The following is a 15,958-nucleotide window of genomic DNA, read 5'->3' as shown; positions in this document are numbered from 1 at the left end:
TGCCCACTTAGTCAATGTACCTCTCATACAATTACCAGGTGCTTATATCATGTGGGTTAGGCTGCGGAAGTCTCAAAGACAAATTCATATGATTTTGCCATTAATGATTTATCAGCTCTGTGTGCAAAACTGTTAGGTTCTCTGTCATTCCTGGTCATAATGGTAACAAGTAGCCTTTGGAAATGAAAAGGTACAAAACAAACTCTGCAGTTCCGGACCTGCAGCAGGATTTAAACAGCAGCTAGCAGGTCTGGACCACATTTCCAAAGTCACCAGGAGTCCTGAAAACCTCTGTGTAATAAGGCACATTTTTTCATTCATCTATTTTTACTTTATGGTGGATACATTGGTCAAAACTGTCAAAAAAAAATCACAATTGAGAATGTTTGCTTGGGAGAAGAATGCTAGGACAACTTGTCAAAAGGGTCGCCTGGGGAGAGGTTTGGGATGCCTGTCCCGATCTGATGGGTGGTGTCTCACCATTGATCTTTGGCAAGTTGTACTGGAAAAGATGGTCAGAGTTCCAAAGTGCAATATTATATTTCCAATTAAAATGTAAAAACAAACCTTTTTCATAAAACACATTGGCCTCAGCACTGGGAAGTGACTACAAAGCCCCACGCTGATTGAGAAAAGCTGAAAGCAGACACTGTAATTGATAAAGGAGATAAGTCAATCTGTATCCTTTAAAGAATAATGAGTTCCATTTTTCATCAAAAAGATCTCCTTGTGCTGAAGAAACATTCTTTCAATAAATCTACTTAATGGTTTCCCCTCTAATGATATATAACATTGCGCTTTGGAACAGAGCATTGCAGCAGGGCCTTGCCAGGAACTGCAGGCCACCCATCATTTGCATTGGTAATTCAATAAAAAAAAAAAAAAATTCCAGAAGACTCCCAGGAAGTGCTGCTGTTCTGGGGAAAATATCTGAAGGCCTTCCTGGGCTCTTCCAGCAAGTAGAAGGCATGGGATTTTGAAGAAATAATTGATTACTAAATTTTAGATGCTGGGCACATCTGCACTCCCACCACCCCCACAGCCACCACAGCTCTGGGGGCTCAGTGACCCGTCAGCGCTGAGGAGGGCTCCATGGCAGACAGCCCCAGCTAAACGCTTCAGATACTTGGGTCGTGAGAACCAATTAGCTTTGTTTGTTCCCTAGGCTCGTCACTCTCTCCCAGACCTGCAGGCTTTGTGACTCTGCAGAAGGTCACATGTTTACTGGGTTGGCTAAACTGAGGAGCCACTTCAGTGACCCTGCCTGAAGTAGCCCCCACCTCATCTGAGGGTGGAAGCCTCAGGTGGCCAAGTCCTGGTAGAAGAAAGGGCCTGTCCCCTTCTATGGGAGTGATTTGGGGCCCTGTGTGCCCTTGGGTTAGGCAGCAGGACGAGATTTCAAACAGTTTACCTCTATGAACCTCCACCTTACAGATGTGCTGTTCTTTTCACTGGGACCCAGCTTTATGTAACAAAACCTACTTCCTGCAAGGGCACCCAACCCTCCCAGTACTGACCGACAGACGGACGGACTTCCTCACATGGGAGTCATTAGCAACAACCCTGGAGTTATTTCCTTATGGTGCTGTTTGTTTATTCTCCAGTCGCGTGTGAGTCAGCCAGATCATGATTCGTGGTGGTTTTGCTTGTGAAATCTTACATAATTATATTCCTATTGTCAGGTTGGGTCGAGCAGTTAGACCGTATAGAGTTTTCTCATTGCACAACATCTGCAAATCAATAAGGAGAAAGCCTGGACAATGAGATGACGTTGGCTGGCCAGAACCTGGCCCGCGCGTCATCCAGGAGGCGGCTCTGCAGTTTCACAGATACGGTTGCTAATTCCTCCGCTGGGCAGGGTGGTGGCCTTTCCAATGGGTTTCACTGAGGTGATATTTAAGAGACGAGAGTGAGGGCATGAAAGAACAATAACAACACTTCACACAGAAACCGACCAAATTTTTACTGCGTTTGCCCCACGCTGGATTCCAACATGCTGGTCCAGAACGCGGCTTGGCTAGAAGCTTCTCCAACAGGCTTTCCCTTCCCCGCCATGTACATCATTGACTCTGATCCTACTCACTGTCCCAAATCCAGAGGTATTGAATAAAGACACTCTTGATGCAAACAGTGAGTGGTTACAACACACGGATGGGGGTGGCACGGTTTCCACGACACAGAGTGGAATCCAGGAAAATGACGCGCAGAGGCAAGACGCCCCCTTCATTGCTAATGGTATCATGGAGCTCAAAACCCACAACTGCTTGGTTTTGTTTGTTTGTTTGTTTTTTTTTTTTTGCTTTTTAAAATTCCTGGAATATATTGAAACTACTTGTTCCTAGCATTATTTCATGTTTTTAATCAAATATCTGACCTGATTTAAAACATATTTGTTTGCATACGTCTTTGCGTAGTGCACCTTATTTATATTGATATAGGATGAAGATTACAAATATCTGCATAAAAAGAGAAACTGTGTGACTCTATATGAAGACAACAACCATCACATTCCACAGCACGTCAGTGGTTAGTTTTCGAATGGTCAAGCATTTTTTCAAACGAGAGAGAGTATAACTGAACACAAGTGCCACGAGAAAACAATCAGAACAACAGAACCAAACCCAACTTCTCTATTAATCATTTAAAAACTTGAGCTCTGTTTCTAACACTTTTCATTAATTGTTATTTTAAGCTCCAGTAGCAGGATCAGATTTCTGCTGCCTCTGGGCAAATGAGTTATGATCTGATCTCAAGTTCCAAGGGAAATGCTCAAAGTTTTATTTTTCCCCAGTTGAATAAACAGTACCATGTACATTATCTCTTGTGTTAGAATAGTGTTGTCTTCACATAAGACTCAAATAATGGTATTAGTCATTCATTTCCTTGAACTCAGACACCCTCATGCGTGCTGACAGGTTTATAAGGATGCGGTGGCAGCCGTGGGTTCTGGGAGTTGCTAGATGGCCGACTTTGATTTCTTGCAGTCCTGAGCGATGGAGCCCGGGTTCGCCTGGTTATTGTCCGCTTTCTCTCTCAGATGCTTGGCTTGTCTAAAAGATTAATACATTAACAAGAGCTGAGGTCCAGGGTTGCACATCTTCAGACATGTTTATTAGCAGATGGCACATAGGATTCAAAGGTCACCACAAAAGTGACATTTTAAAGTGAAACAACAATATTTATGTTCAGATAGTCTGCTGATGAGATCATGTGGAAATGGTTTTGATTAAATTAGCTTATAAGTGGTTGCCAATCTACAGACAACTTAAAATGCCACGTCTGTTTACCAAATGTTTTCTTCTCATGCTCTTACCTTTTAAATATTAATGACCAAATGTTGGCAGTTTTGTTGTTGTTGTTTTTCTGGGTTATTTTGGTTTGGTTTTGGGGGGGTATGTTCATTTAACTACAGGATCATTGTGTCTGGTTTTTACTTCCTGGGTTATCTATTTTTATTTTAATTCTAAAAATATAACGTGTGAGTTCTGAGAACTTGCTGGTTATTATTATTGCTTTGAAAGAGTTTGGATCCTACTATGTAAATGTAATTGCCTTACATTTCTTTAGTATAAATTGGGTCTCTGGAGAGACCCAAAATCCAGTCCCTTAGATAGAGCCTTATGTACAAGTCTCATAAAAATGCTGCGAGCTGGATTCCAGAAATAATTTTTATAGTTGCAAGCCCTAGAAGCCCCAGGCCTGTGGCACTGTTGTGCTGTGTTTCATATGACAATGTGAAAAACCAGTGCAGCCTAGGGGAAGGACATCTCTCTATATTTTTTTCTTTTCTCTCTATTATGTTCACAACTTAGTAGGAACATAAGTGGGTTTTTTTTTTTTTTAATCACAGAAAATGGGTTAGTCAGAGGATGGTCAACAGTATGAAGTGAAAAAAACTTTTTGGTAAGTTTTGCAAAGTCTCTAGGGTCAACAAACTCATAAACATTTCCAATAAAGGCATTCATTAATTCATAGATTAAAACTTGCAGATATATTATAGAAGATGAATATGACCACCTATGCTGCTTTTCATTTATCTACCTTTAATTATATAATGAATAATTTTGCAAGATTTAGATATCTTTGCTTGGATGTTTTTACATTATAATTGTCTATGCCTCATCTTTTGTACCATTATGAAAATTACAAATATAAAAATACCAATGGAGGATTTACTCACTTTTCAAGAGAACCCTTTTCAATATTCATTGCTCCATCAATTGGATCCAGTCCTTGTTCAGAAAATTGTTTCAAGGCACTTAAAGCTGCCTACAATGAAAACAAACAAGGAGAGCCATTCACTGACTTTAATGTAATGCCAGAGGTAACTGTAAAAGAAAGTCGAGATATAGACTATTGTTTTCACTAATCTAAAGAAATGCTTTTTACATCCTTTAGCAAAATTACATTTGAAAGGCTGAGTTATCATAGACCAACGTACATGTATATTTTTATTTTATATATACACACATATATACATGTATATATAACATAAATAATATATATAATGAAAATAACAACAAATAATTTAAAACTATAAATTATAGATGTATGTATACATTTTTTTTCCCTGAACTATGAGACCTTCATTTTTAGGAAGATTGGGAAAAAGAATTTCAATGAGTCTTATGCCTTATCCCTTACCCACAATTTTGCAAATTTCACCTGCAAACGTACACTTCCTATAAACAGGAAATACTTTGCATGTTTTCTCCTCACATGACTGAGATTATGCATCATCCTCTTCCTTCAGATGTGAAGATACCAGATTTTTCCACGTTGAACACTTTTTCCAAAGCTAGCATAAAGGTATTGTTATTCAATTTTGTGGATGTTGAAGACACATTAAGTGACAGAATAGTACCAGAAATGGACAGCAGGTACTCATGCATAGTCAGTGGAAGGCTATGATGGCATCCTGAGAGGAAAGGGAAGGAGCAAGAATCCGGGCTCCTTGGGGCTCTGGTGAGGTGTTGATAGACCCAGAGGTGTGGGATGCTGACGGGTGATGACAGGCTGGTGGAGCCTGGCTGGATAGCTGGGAGGCACCAAAAATGCAACTGCTGATAAGATCTACATAACTTGTTGACACTCTTGTGTGTGTTCCAAATTGTTATTTCTTTGAATAAGAATTTGGTTGCTCTTCCCCTCCCCCTCCCCACCGTGGAAGCTCCATTAGAAGGGCTTTGTTGAGTCTGAGGTAGGTGTGGGCTTCAGGGCTGTTTGCATCTCCAGAGTCCCGCTGGTTCACACTTTGGGCATCTGTGTCTTCTCAGCTGCCTTTGAAAAGAGCTAACTCTTGCAGTTTCTCAAACTTTTATCTGCCAAAGGCCCCTTTTGGGTAGCTAAGTGCATAGTTTCTTTTACATTTCTTTTTACAGAAGATATTTATTTGGAAGATTTCACTTTTAAGTTAATAGACTTCTTTTTTTTCATGCAGTTTTAGGTTTATGGAACAATTGAGGAGATGGTGTGCAGAGTTCCCATGCACTCCTCCTGCCTCCCTGTCCTAAACAGTTTCCCTTATTACCATCATCTTGCAGCAGTAAAGTACATTTGTCATAACTGATGAGTAAATATTGATGTATTATCATTAATTAAATCACAGTTTACATTAGGATTCACTCTTTGTGCTGTATAGTCCATGGGTTTTCACAAATGCATAATGACACGTAGCAACCATCACAGTATCTATATGTAGAATAGTTTCACTGCCTTAAAAATCCTGAGCTCCACCTATTTATCTCTCCCTCTTTACCTCCTTCCCCATCAAACCCCTGGCAACCACTGATCTTTCTACTGCTTCTACAGTTTTGCTTTTTCCAAAGTGTCATATACTTGGACCCATGTATTGTGCAGATTTTTTTGGACTGTTTTTTTTTTTCACTTAGCAATGCGCATTTTAAAGTCCTTCTGTGTCTTTTCCCAGCTCATTTCTTTTATTTCATTGCACAGATGTGTCACAGTTGGTGTAGCCCCTCACTTACAAAGGGGGTCTTGATTGTTTCTGGGTTTTGGTGATTATGAATAAAACCACCGTAAACATTCACATACAGTTTTTAGTGTAATATACTCTCAATTTGGGGGGAAGGGTACTGGGGATTGAACCCAGGGGCAGTCAACCACTGAGCCACATCCCCAGTCCTTTTAATTTTTTTTTTTTTTAATTTTGAGACAGGGCCTCACTAAGCTGCTTAGGCTGGCTTTCAATTTGAGGTCCTCCTGAATATGTAATTCTGAGCCCCTGGGATTTACAGGTGTGTGCCATGGTGTCCAGTCTACTCCTAATATTTTTATCTTTTCTTGGCTTTTCTGGATTTTTTTTGTTTTGTTTTGTGGTACTAGGGATCAAACCCAGGGGCCCTCTTCCATTGAACTGCATTTCCAGCCCTTTTTATTTTTTTTATTTATTTTTAAAAATATTTTTTAATTTTACATGGACACAATATCTTTATTTTGTTTTTCATTTTTATGTGATGCTGAGGATTGAACCCAGTGCCTCACTTGTGCAAGACAAGCGTTCTGCCACTGAGCCACAACCCCAGCACTTATTTTTTATTTTGAGGTAGGGTCTTGCTAAAAATCACCCAGGTTGGCCTCCAACTTGAGATCCTCCTGCTCCCCACATGGCTGGGATCACAGGCTGTGTCACCATGTCTAATGTTTGTTTTGTTTCTTAAGCCACAATTTCTATATACAAACAAAAGTAATGATACGTGGTTTTCTTTTCTTAGACTACTATTCTTTTCAGGTCTTTAAACTGAGCCCCCTAGATCAGATGTGCTAGTCTAAACAGGTATCTGTGTCTGCAACCCTGGCCAAGGTGCCCTGGGACGGGGAGGAGACTGTGCTTGGGCTCAGTTTTCACCATTCTCTCTTTGAACCTGGAGTTCTGCAGAGAGGCGGTCAATGTCCCCATCCCACTGCTCTTGATCTAGACTCTCAGTCATGTTATACAGCCAGTGGCACATTACTGTGGTCGACATTGGCGCAGGAGCAGTGTGGCTGTCTCACTGGGTACCACTGTGGGCTTGAATCCTGCATATGCATATGCAGAAGTCCTGAGCTTCAATACCTTGGAATGAGATCTTATTTGGAAACAGTGTTGTTGCAGATGTGGTTAGTTAAAATGAGGTCACACAGGAGTAAGGTGGGGCTCTCACCCTGCAACTGGCGTCCTTATGTAAAGCAGAAATCTGAACACAGATGCACATTTAGGGAGAACACCGCATGAAGAAGAAAAGAGAGATTGCAGTGTGGCAGCAGAAACCAAGGACAATAAAGATTCCCAGAAGTGAGGAGAGATGCAGGGACCAGATCCTTCCTACCACTCAGAAGGAACCAACCCTGCCAACACCTGATCCCACATTCCCAGCCTCCAGACTGTGAGGCAACAAGCTTCTGCTGTTTGAGACCTGCAGCCTGTGGACTTTGTTCCAGCAGCAAATGAATACAGGTGCACCATGTTCCTCTCTAAAGACAGCAGAATTAGTCTCCCTCTCTTTTGAATGTTTTCCTTTATTGTCATTTTATTTTTAAAATATTTTGTTGTGGGGCTGGGGTTGTGGCTCAGTGGTAGAGTGCTTGCCTAGCATGTGTGAGGCACTGGGTTCGGTTCTCAGAATCACATAAATATAAATAAAATAAAAAACCATTGACAACTAAAAAAAAAATTAAAAACATTTTGTTGTTATAAGAAAGTCAGAATATATAGACAAGCAAAAAGAGTTGAAATATTCATAATCCCATGCCACACCTCACTCCTCCCCATAGCTACTCACCTTCACCTGGAGAAGATCTTAACACTGTTTTGTTACCTGCTCTTTTTTTTTTTCTTTTGTGATTGGCTTCTTTTTTTAAAAAATTTTTTATTGTTGGCTGTTCAAAACATTACATAGTTCTTGATATATCATATTTTACACTTTGATTCAAGTGGGTTATGGTGATTGCAGAATTACATCAGTTACACATCCATTGATTTACATATTGCCATACTAGTGTCTGTTGTGTTCTGCTGCCTTTCCTATCCTCTACTACCCCCCCTCCCCTCCCCTCCCCTCCCCTCTTCTCTCTCTGCCCCCTCTACTGACATTCATTTGTCCCCCTTGTATTATTTTTCCCCTTCCCCTCACTTCCTCTTGTATGTACTTTTGTATAACTCTGAGGGTTTCCTTCCATTTCCATGCAATTTCCCTTCTCTCTCCCTTGCCCTCCCACCTGTCATCCCTGTTTAATATTAATCTTCTTCTCATGCTCTTCGACCCTACTCTGTTCTTAGTTACTCTCCTTATATCAAAGAAGACATTTGGCATTTGTTTTTTAGGGATTGGCTAGCTTCACTTAGCATAATCTGCTCTAATGCCATCCATTTCCCTGTAAATTCTATGATTTTGTCATTTTTTAATGCAGAGTAATACTCCATTGTGTATAAATGCCACATTTTTTTTATCCATTCATCTATTGAAGGGCATCTAGGTTGGTTCCACAGTCTAGCTATTGTGAATTGTGCTGCTATGAACATCGATGTAGCAGTGTCCCTGTAGCATGCTCTTTTTAGGTCTTTAGGGAATAGACCGAGAAGGGGAATAGCTGGGTCAAATGGTGACTCCATTCCCAGCTTTCCAAGAAATCTCCATACTGCTTTCCAAATTGGCTGCACCAATTTGCAGTCCCACCAGCAATGTACAAGTGTACCCTTTTCCCCACATCCTCGCCAGCACTTGTTGTTGTTTGACTTCATAATGGCTGCCAATCTAACTGGAGTGAGATGGTATCTTAGGGTGGTTTTGATTTGCATTTCTCTGACTGCTAGAGATGGTGAGCATTTTTTCATGTACTTGTTGATTGATTGTATGTCCTCCTCTGAGAAGTGTCTGTTCAGGTCCTTGGCCCATTTGTTGATTGGGTTGTTTGTTCTCTTATTGTCTAATTTTTTGAGTTCTTTGTATACTCTGGATATTAGGGCTCTATCTGAAGTGTGAGGAGTAAAGATTTGTTCCCAGGATGTAGGCTCCCTATTTACCTCTCTTATTGTTTCTTTTGCTGAGAAAAAACTTTTTAGTTTGAGTAAGTCCCATTTGTTGATTCTAGTTATTAACTTTTGTGCTATGGGTGTCCTATTGAGGAATTTGGAGCCCGACCCCACAGTATGTAGATCGTAGCCAACTTTTTCTTCTATCAGACGGCGTGTCTCTGATTTGATATCAAGCTCCTTGATCCATTTTGAATTCACTTTTGTGCATGGCGAGAGAAAGGGATTCAGTTTCATTTTGTTGCATATGGATTTCCAGTTTTCCCAGCACCATTTGTTGAAGATGCTATCCTTCCTCCATTGCATGCTTTTAGCCCCTTTATCAAATATAAGGTAGTTGTAGTTTTGTGGATTGGTTTCTGTGTCATCTATTCTGTACCATTGGTCCACCCGCCTGTTTTGGTACCAGTACCATGCTGTTTTTGTTACTATTGCTCTGTAGTATAGTTTGAAGTCTGGTATCGCTATACCGCCTGATTCACACTTCCTGCTTAGAGTTGTTTTTGCTATTCTGGGTCGTTTATTTTTCCATATGAATTTCATGATTGCTTTCTCTATTTCTACAAGAAATGCTGTTGGGATTTTGATTGGCATTGCATTAAACCTATAGAGAACTTTTGGTAATATCGCCATTTTGATGATGTTAGTTCTGCCTATCCATGAACAGGGTATATTTTTCCATCTTCTAAGATCTTCTTCTATTTCTCTCTTTAGGGTTCTGTAGTTTTCATTGTATAAGTCTTTCACGTCTTTTGTTAGGTTGATTCCCAAGTATTTTATTTTTTTTGAAGATATTGTGAAAGGAGTGGTTGTCCTCATTTCCATTTCAGAGGATTTGTCGCTGATATACAGGAATGCCTTTGATTTATGCGTGTTGATTTTATATCCTGCCACTTTGCTGAATTCATTTATTAGCTCTAATAGTTTCTTTGTAGACCCTTTTGGGTCTGCTAGGTATAGAATCATGTCACCTGCAAATAGTGATAATTTAAGTTCTTCTTTTCCTATTTTTATGCCTTTAATTTCTTTCGTCTGTCTAATTGCTCTGGCCAGTGTTTCGAGAACTATGTTGAACAGAAGTGGTGAGAGAGGGCATCCCTGTCTTGTTCCAGATTTTAGAGGGAATGCCTTCAATTTTTCTCCATTCAGAATGATGCTAGCCTGAGGCTTAGCATAGATTGCTTTTACAATATTGAGGTATGTTCCTGTTATCCCTAGTTTTTCTAGAGTTTTGAACATAAAGGGATGCTGTACTTTGTTGAATGCTTTTTCCGCATCTATCGAGATGATCATATGGTTCTTATTTTTAAGTCTATTGATGTGGTGAATAACATTTATTGATTTCCGTATATTGAACCAGCCTTGCATCCCAGGGATGAATCCTATTTGATCATGGTGCACAATTTTTTTGATATGTTTTTGTATCCGATTCGCCAGAATTTTATTGAGGATTTTTGCATCTAGGTTCATTAGAGATATTGGTCTGTAGTTTTCTTTCTTTGAAGTGTCTTTGTCTGGTTTAGGTATCAGCGTGATGTTGGCCTCATAGAATGAATTTGGAAGTTCTCCCTCTTTTTCTATTTCCCGAAGTAGCTTGAAAAGTATTGGTATTAGTTCTTCTTTAAAGGTTTTGTAAAACTCTGCTGTATACCCATCCGGTCCTGGGCTTTTCTTAGTTGGTAGTCTTTTGATGGTTTCTTCTATTTCCTCAATTGATATTGGTCTGTTTAGGTTGTCTATATCCTCCTGACTCAATCTGGGCAGATCATATGACTTAAGAAATTTATCGATGCCTTCATTATCTTCTAATTTATTGGAGTATAAGGATTCAAAATAATTTTTGATTATCTTCTGTATATCTGAAGTGTCTGTTGTGATATTGCCTTTTTCATCCCATATGCTAGTAATTTGAGTTCTCTCTCTTCTTCTCTTCGCTAGCATGGCTAAGGGTCTGTCGATTTTGTTTATTTTTTCAAAGAACCAACTTTTAGTTTTGTCAACTTTTTCAATTGTTTCTTTTGTTTCGATTTCATTAATTTCAGCTCTGATTTTAATTATTTCTTGCCTTCTACTTCTTTTGCTGTTGTTTTGCTCTTCTTTTTCTAGGATTTTGAGATGAAGTATGAGATCATTTATTTGTTGGTTTTTTCTTTTTTTAAGGAATGAACTCCAAGCAATGAATTTTCCTCTTAGAACTGCTTTCAATGTGTCCCATAGATTCCGATATGTTGTGTCAGTGTTTTCATTAATCTCTAAGAATTTTTTAATTTCCTCCTTGATGTCTTCTATAACCCATTGATCATTCAGTAACCTATTGCTAATTCTCCAAGTGATGTATTCTTTTTCCTTCCTTCTTTTATCGTTGATTTTCAGTTCCATTCCATTATGATCAGATAGGATGCATGGTATTATCTCTACTCCTTTGTATTGTCTAAGAGTTTCCCTGTGAGATAATATATGATCTATTTTTGAGAAGGATCCATGTGCTGCTGAGAAAAAAGTGTAACTGCTTGATGTTGGGTGGTATATTCTATATATGTCAATTAAGTCTAGGTTATTAATAGTGTTATTGAGTTCTATAGTTTCCTTATTCAACTTTTGTTTGGAAGATCTGTCCAGTGGCGAGAGAGGTGTGTTGAAGTCTCCCATGATTATTGTATGGTGGTCTATTAGACTCTTGAACTTGAGAAGAGTTTGTTTGACGAACATAGCTGCACCATTGTTTGGGGCATATATATTTATGATTGTTATGTCTTGTTGGTGTATGGTTCCCTTAAGCAGTATGTAGTGTCCCTCTTTATCCCTTTTGATTAACTTGGGCTTGAAATCTATTTTATTTGATATGAGTATGGACACTCCTGCTTGTTTCCGAAGTCCATATGAGTGATATGATTTTTCCCAACCTTTCACCTTCAGCCTATGTATGTCTTTTCCTATCAAATGCGTCTCCTGTAGGCAGCATATTGTTGGGTCTTGTTTTGTGATCCATTCTACTAGCCTGTGTCTCTTGATTGGTGAGTTTAAGCCATTAACATTTAGGGTTATTATTGAGATATGGGTTGTTCTTCCAGCCATATTTGTTTATTTCTGTTACTAAACATGGTTTGTTTTCCTCTTTGATTATTTTTCCCCCCTTTACTGTCCTACCTCCCACTGTTGGTTTTCATTGTTATTTTCCATTTCCTCTTCCTGTAATGTTTTGCCAAGGATGTTTAGAAGAGATGGTTTTCTAGCTGCAAATTCTTTTAACTTTTGTTTATCGTGGAAGGTTTTAATTTCATCTTCCATCTTGAAGCTTAATTTCGCTGGATACACAATTCTTGGTTGGAACCCATTTTCTTTCAGTGTTTGAAATATGTTATTCCAGGATCTTCTAGCTTTCAGAGTCTGTGTTGAAAGATCAGCTGTTATCCTGATTGGCTTACCCCTAAATGTGATCTGCTTCCTTTCTCTTGTAGCTTTTAAAATTCTCTCCTTATTCTGTATGTTGGGCATCTTCATTATAATGTGTCTAGGTGTGGGTCTCTTATGATTTTGCACATTCGGCGTCCTGTAGGCTTCTAGGATTTGGGATTCTGTCTCATTCTTCAAGTCTGGGAAGTTTTCTCGTATTATTTCATTGAATAGATTGCTCATTCCTTTGGTTTGAAACTCTGTCCCTTCTTGTATCCCAATGACTCTTAAATTTGGTCTCTTGATGTTATCCCATATTTCTTGGATGTTCTGCTCATGGTTTCTTAACAGTCTTGCTGAGCTGTCTATGTTCTTTTCAAGTTGAAATACTTTATCTTCATTGTCTGATGTTCTATCTTCTAAGTGTTCTACTCTGCTGGTAGTATTCTCAATTGAGTTTTTAAGTTGGTTTATTGCTTCCTGCATTTCTAGGATTTCTGTTTGTTTGTTTTTTATAACCTCTATCTCCCTGTATAGTTGATCTTTTGCTTCTTGGATTTGTTTATGTAATTCATTGTTGAAGTGATCTTTCATTGTCTGATTTTGCTGTCTGATGTCTTCCTTGAGACTCCAGATCATCTGAAGCATGTATATCCTGAATTCTTTATCTGACATTCCATCTGCTGCAGCTATTACCTCTTCTAACGTTGAGTTGACCTGCATTGCTTGTGGTCCTTTCTTTCCTTGTCTCTTCATACTGTTCGAGTTCCTTTCTACTTGGTGAAACTGTTGTGTTATTGAATTTTCCCCCTATATATTTATATTGGTCTTGTATAGTTGCAATGTCTCCCTCTCAGGCGTGGGCGGCGGCTCTGCCCCTCCTCCAATTGGGGCAATGTGCCTACCATGCTGGCAGGCCACTGGGCCTGCTCTGCCGGTCGGTAGCAGGTCCGCCTACCTTGCAGGCGCGGGCGGCGGCTCTGTCCCTCTGCGGGCCGCTAGGCTTGTTCTGTCGGTGGTCGCAGTTCTGCCTACTTTGCAGGCGCAGGCAGTGGCACTGCCCCTCTGCAGGCCTCTGGGGCTGTTCTGCCAGTGAGTCGCAGGTCCGCCTACCTTGCAGGCGCGGGGGGCGGGGCGGCTCTACCCTTCCTCAGGCCACTGGGCCTGTTCTGTCTGTCGGTTGCAGGTCTGGCCTGTTCTGATGGTGGTCACAGTTCCGTCTACCTTGCAGGCGTGGGGGGAGGGGGCGGCTCTGCCCCTCAGCAGGCCGCTGCTCCTCTTCTGCCGGTGGGTTGCAGGCCCGCCTACCTTGCAGGAGTGATTGGAAGCTCTTTCCCGCCGCGGGCCACTGGGCCTTTTCTGACGGTGGTCACAGTTCCGCCTACCTGGCAGGCGCGGGGGGTGGGGGGCGGCTCTGCCCCTCAGCAGGCCGCTGGGCCTGTTCTGTGGGTGGTCACAGTTCCCTCTACCTTGCCGGCGCAGGGGGAGGGGGCGGCAATTGTTACCTGCTCTTTTCTCTGAACACGAGCAGTTTTCCACACCAACACAAACATTCAGAAGCAGCATTTTCACGCTGCACAGTATCCTACTGACTTTATATGCCTTTCTGTATCTGGCCAATCCCCACTGCTAGACATGTAACAAAGTTCCAATTTTTAAGCTGTTATGAACACTGCACTGAGCTTTCTACTCATTAAATCATTGTTGAACCATCTCAATACTTTATGATAAATCCCTAGAAATTGAATATCTAAGTCAAATATGATGCCTGTTCTTGCAGATCTTGGTCTGTACTCTCTGCATGTCCTCACAGGCGCACCCACACCAGCAGTGGGAGGAAGGCATTGCGCTCAGTGCTTCTGGAATTACTTCTCAGAACCACTTTGCAGGTCAAGTGAGCAAATCAGTTTTGTCATTTTATGACCCAACCTTGTTTTTAATTTATTTATCTTGACCATTTACTTTATTCATTAAACTTGGCCTTAGTGAGGATTTGGTTGTTTTCAAAAATTAAATTCACTTTTGAAAGAGCCAGATTTGAATAGCTCTGGCCATAGTCCTCAAAAAAAAAAAAAATGCAGAGGAATTTGACTCTTGTTTAGATTTGATTGGGTGACATCTGAAACCCTTTCAAGTCCTGAAATGCTGGGACAGTTATGCTAAAAACAGTCCATGAGTATATATGTTCTCATGGGCTTGTGCCATCAACCTGAGCATGTGTCCTGACTCCCACATGTATGTGGCACTAAGAGTCAGGCCCACTTGCTTCTGAGCTCCAAAGACCATTCATGACTGACCATCTTCACAAATATTCCCAACTTCTTGGGTGGGCTGGGCTAATGAACCTAAAGCTCTTTGTAGTTGCAACAATTTTGAACAAATGACCAGCTATTTTGTTATGATACATTAATATGTGAATTATTGGTGGGAATGTTAATTTTGGTCAATTTCTTCCCAAATGAACTATTAATAGTCCATTTAAATTTGCAGTGAGATATTGCTGAATGAGAATTCTGAGAGCTCCAGGGCTTCTCAGTCCTGTTTTATTCCCAACGAGGCCAAAGCAACAACCCAAATCAAATATTTACATGTGTGTCTGGGGGGGGGTTTACTAGAGATCAAACTTAGGACATCAATCATGCTACTATAGAGTTATACTCCCAGCACCCAAAATGTTTTAAAACCTTAAATTAAAATTGTAAGCTAATTATAGCCCATTTACCTAGGTTGCCATTGGGAACACTTGGTTCCTCATGTGGCCTGAATACCACTACCAAATAACCTGCTTCATTGTGTCCAGAACTATGGCACCTACTCTTTTCATCTAAATAGAGACACACACATAAGACAAAGGCCAGGTCTCAGGGAGCAGGTTCAATGTTTTATCTCTTGCAAAATTTCTGGGATGATTTTATCATCATGTCATTCTGGTCCCCATGCACTGTCAAAATGACTGTCATCATTCAAAGAGCATCCTACAGGCTGGAATGGCGGTGTGCTCTTTCACACTATGCCATAAACGGATTTTCAGAATTCTTGAGTGACTGCTTCCCTCCGAAGGTGTGCTTGACAGCTTCCAAGTAACATTCCCTTATCTACCTGCTGAGATCATTCAGCCCACGTCTTACTGATAACCTGGAATACAATGGCTTATAAGTATGAAAGGACTTCTTTCTAATTTATATAGGACCAAGATAATAATTTATCTTAACTTCTGTAAACAGTAATAGCTATCATTTGATGAGCATCACTCTGCCACAGGCCCTATACTTGCGTGACCTCAGGTGTTATCACAGCCCTGCAAGGGAGGTCCTGCCCATAAGGAAGCAGAAGCCCAGAGAAGGGCTGGCATTGTGGCTCAGCAGTAGAGCACTTGCTTAGCATGTGTGAGGCACTGTGTTCGATCCTCAGCAAAACATAAAAAATAAATAAATAGAATAAAGGTATTGTGTCCAACTACAACTAAAAAAATATATATTAAAAAAAAAGGCGGCTAGAAAATTCACAAATCTACTTGAGTAACAGAGATTTGAA

The 15,958-nt window shown here is 40.4% G+C and overlaps 1 protein-coding gene across 8 annotated transcripts in view; it reads right to left on the bottom strand.

The window, feature by feature from the left end:
- Positions 1–1,938: 1,938 nt before the first annotated feature.
- Stau2 (staufen double-stranded RNA binding protein 2) overlaps positions 1,939–15,958 on the bottom strand; it is a 274,753-nt gene continuing 260,733 nt past the window's right edge. For all 8 annotated transcript variants that reach the window (XM_046460516.2, XM_058584403.1, XM_046460519.1 and 5 more), the window contains 2 exons: positions 4,181–4,269; positions 1,939–3,050 (listed from right to left, as the gene is read on the bottom strand). In XM_046460516.2, coding sequence (XP_046316472.1) covers positions 2,957–3,050; positions 4,181–4,269 — 183 coding nt within the window. In that variant the 3' untranslated portion in view covers positions 1,939–2,956. The remainder of the gene's footprint in view (positions 3,051–4,180; positions 4,270–15,958) is intronic.

Source organism: Marmota monax, unplaced genomic scaffold (assembly GCF_021218885.2).
Source record: "Marmota monax isolate L192 unplaced genomic scaffold, Marmota_monax_Labrador192_F-V1.1 WCK01_AAM20220418_F8-fsc00063, whole genome shotgun sequence".
Classification (NCBI taxonomy): Eukaryota; Metazoa; Chordata; class Mammalia; order Rodentia; family Sciuridae; genus Marmota; species Marmota monax.
The sequence above is the reverse complement of the archived record's forward strand: the minus strand, read 5'-3'. Positions and strand labels throughout refer to the sequence as shown.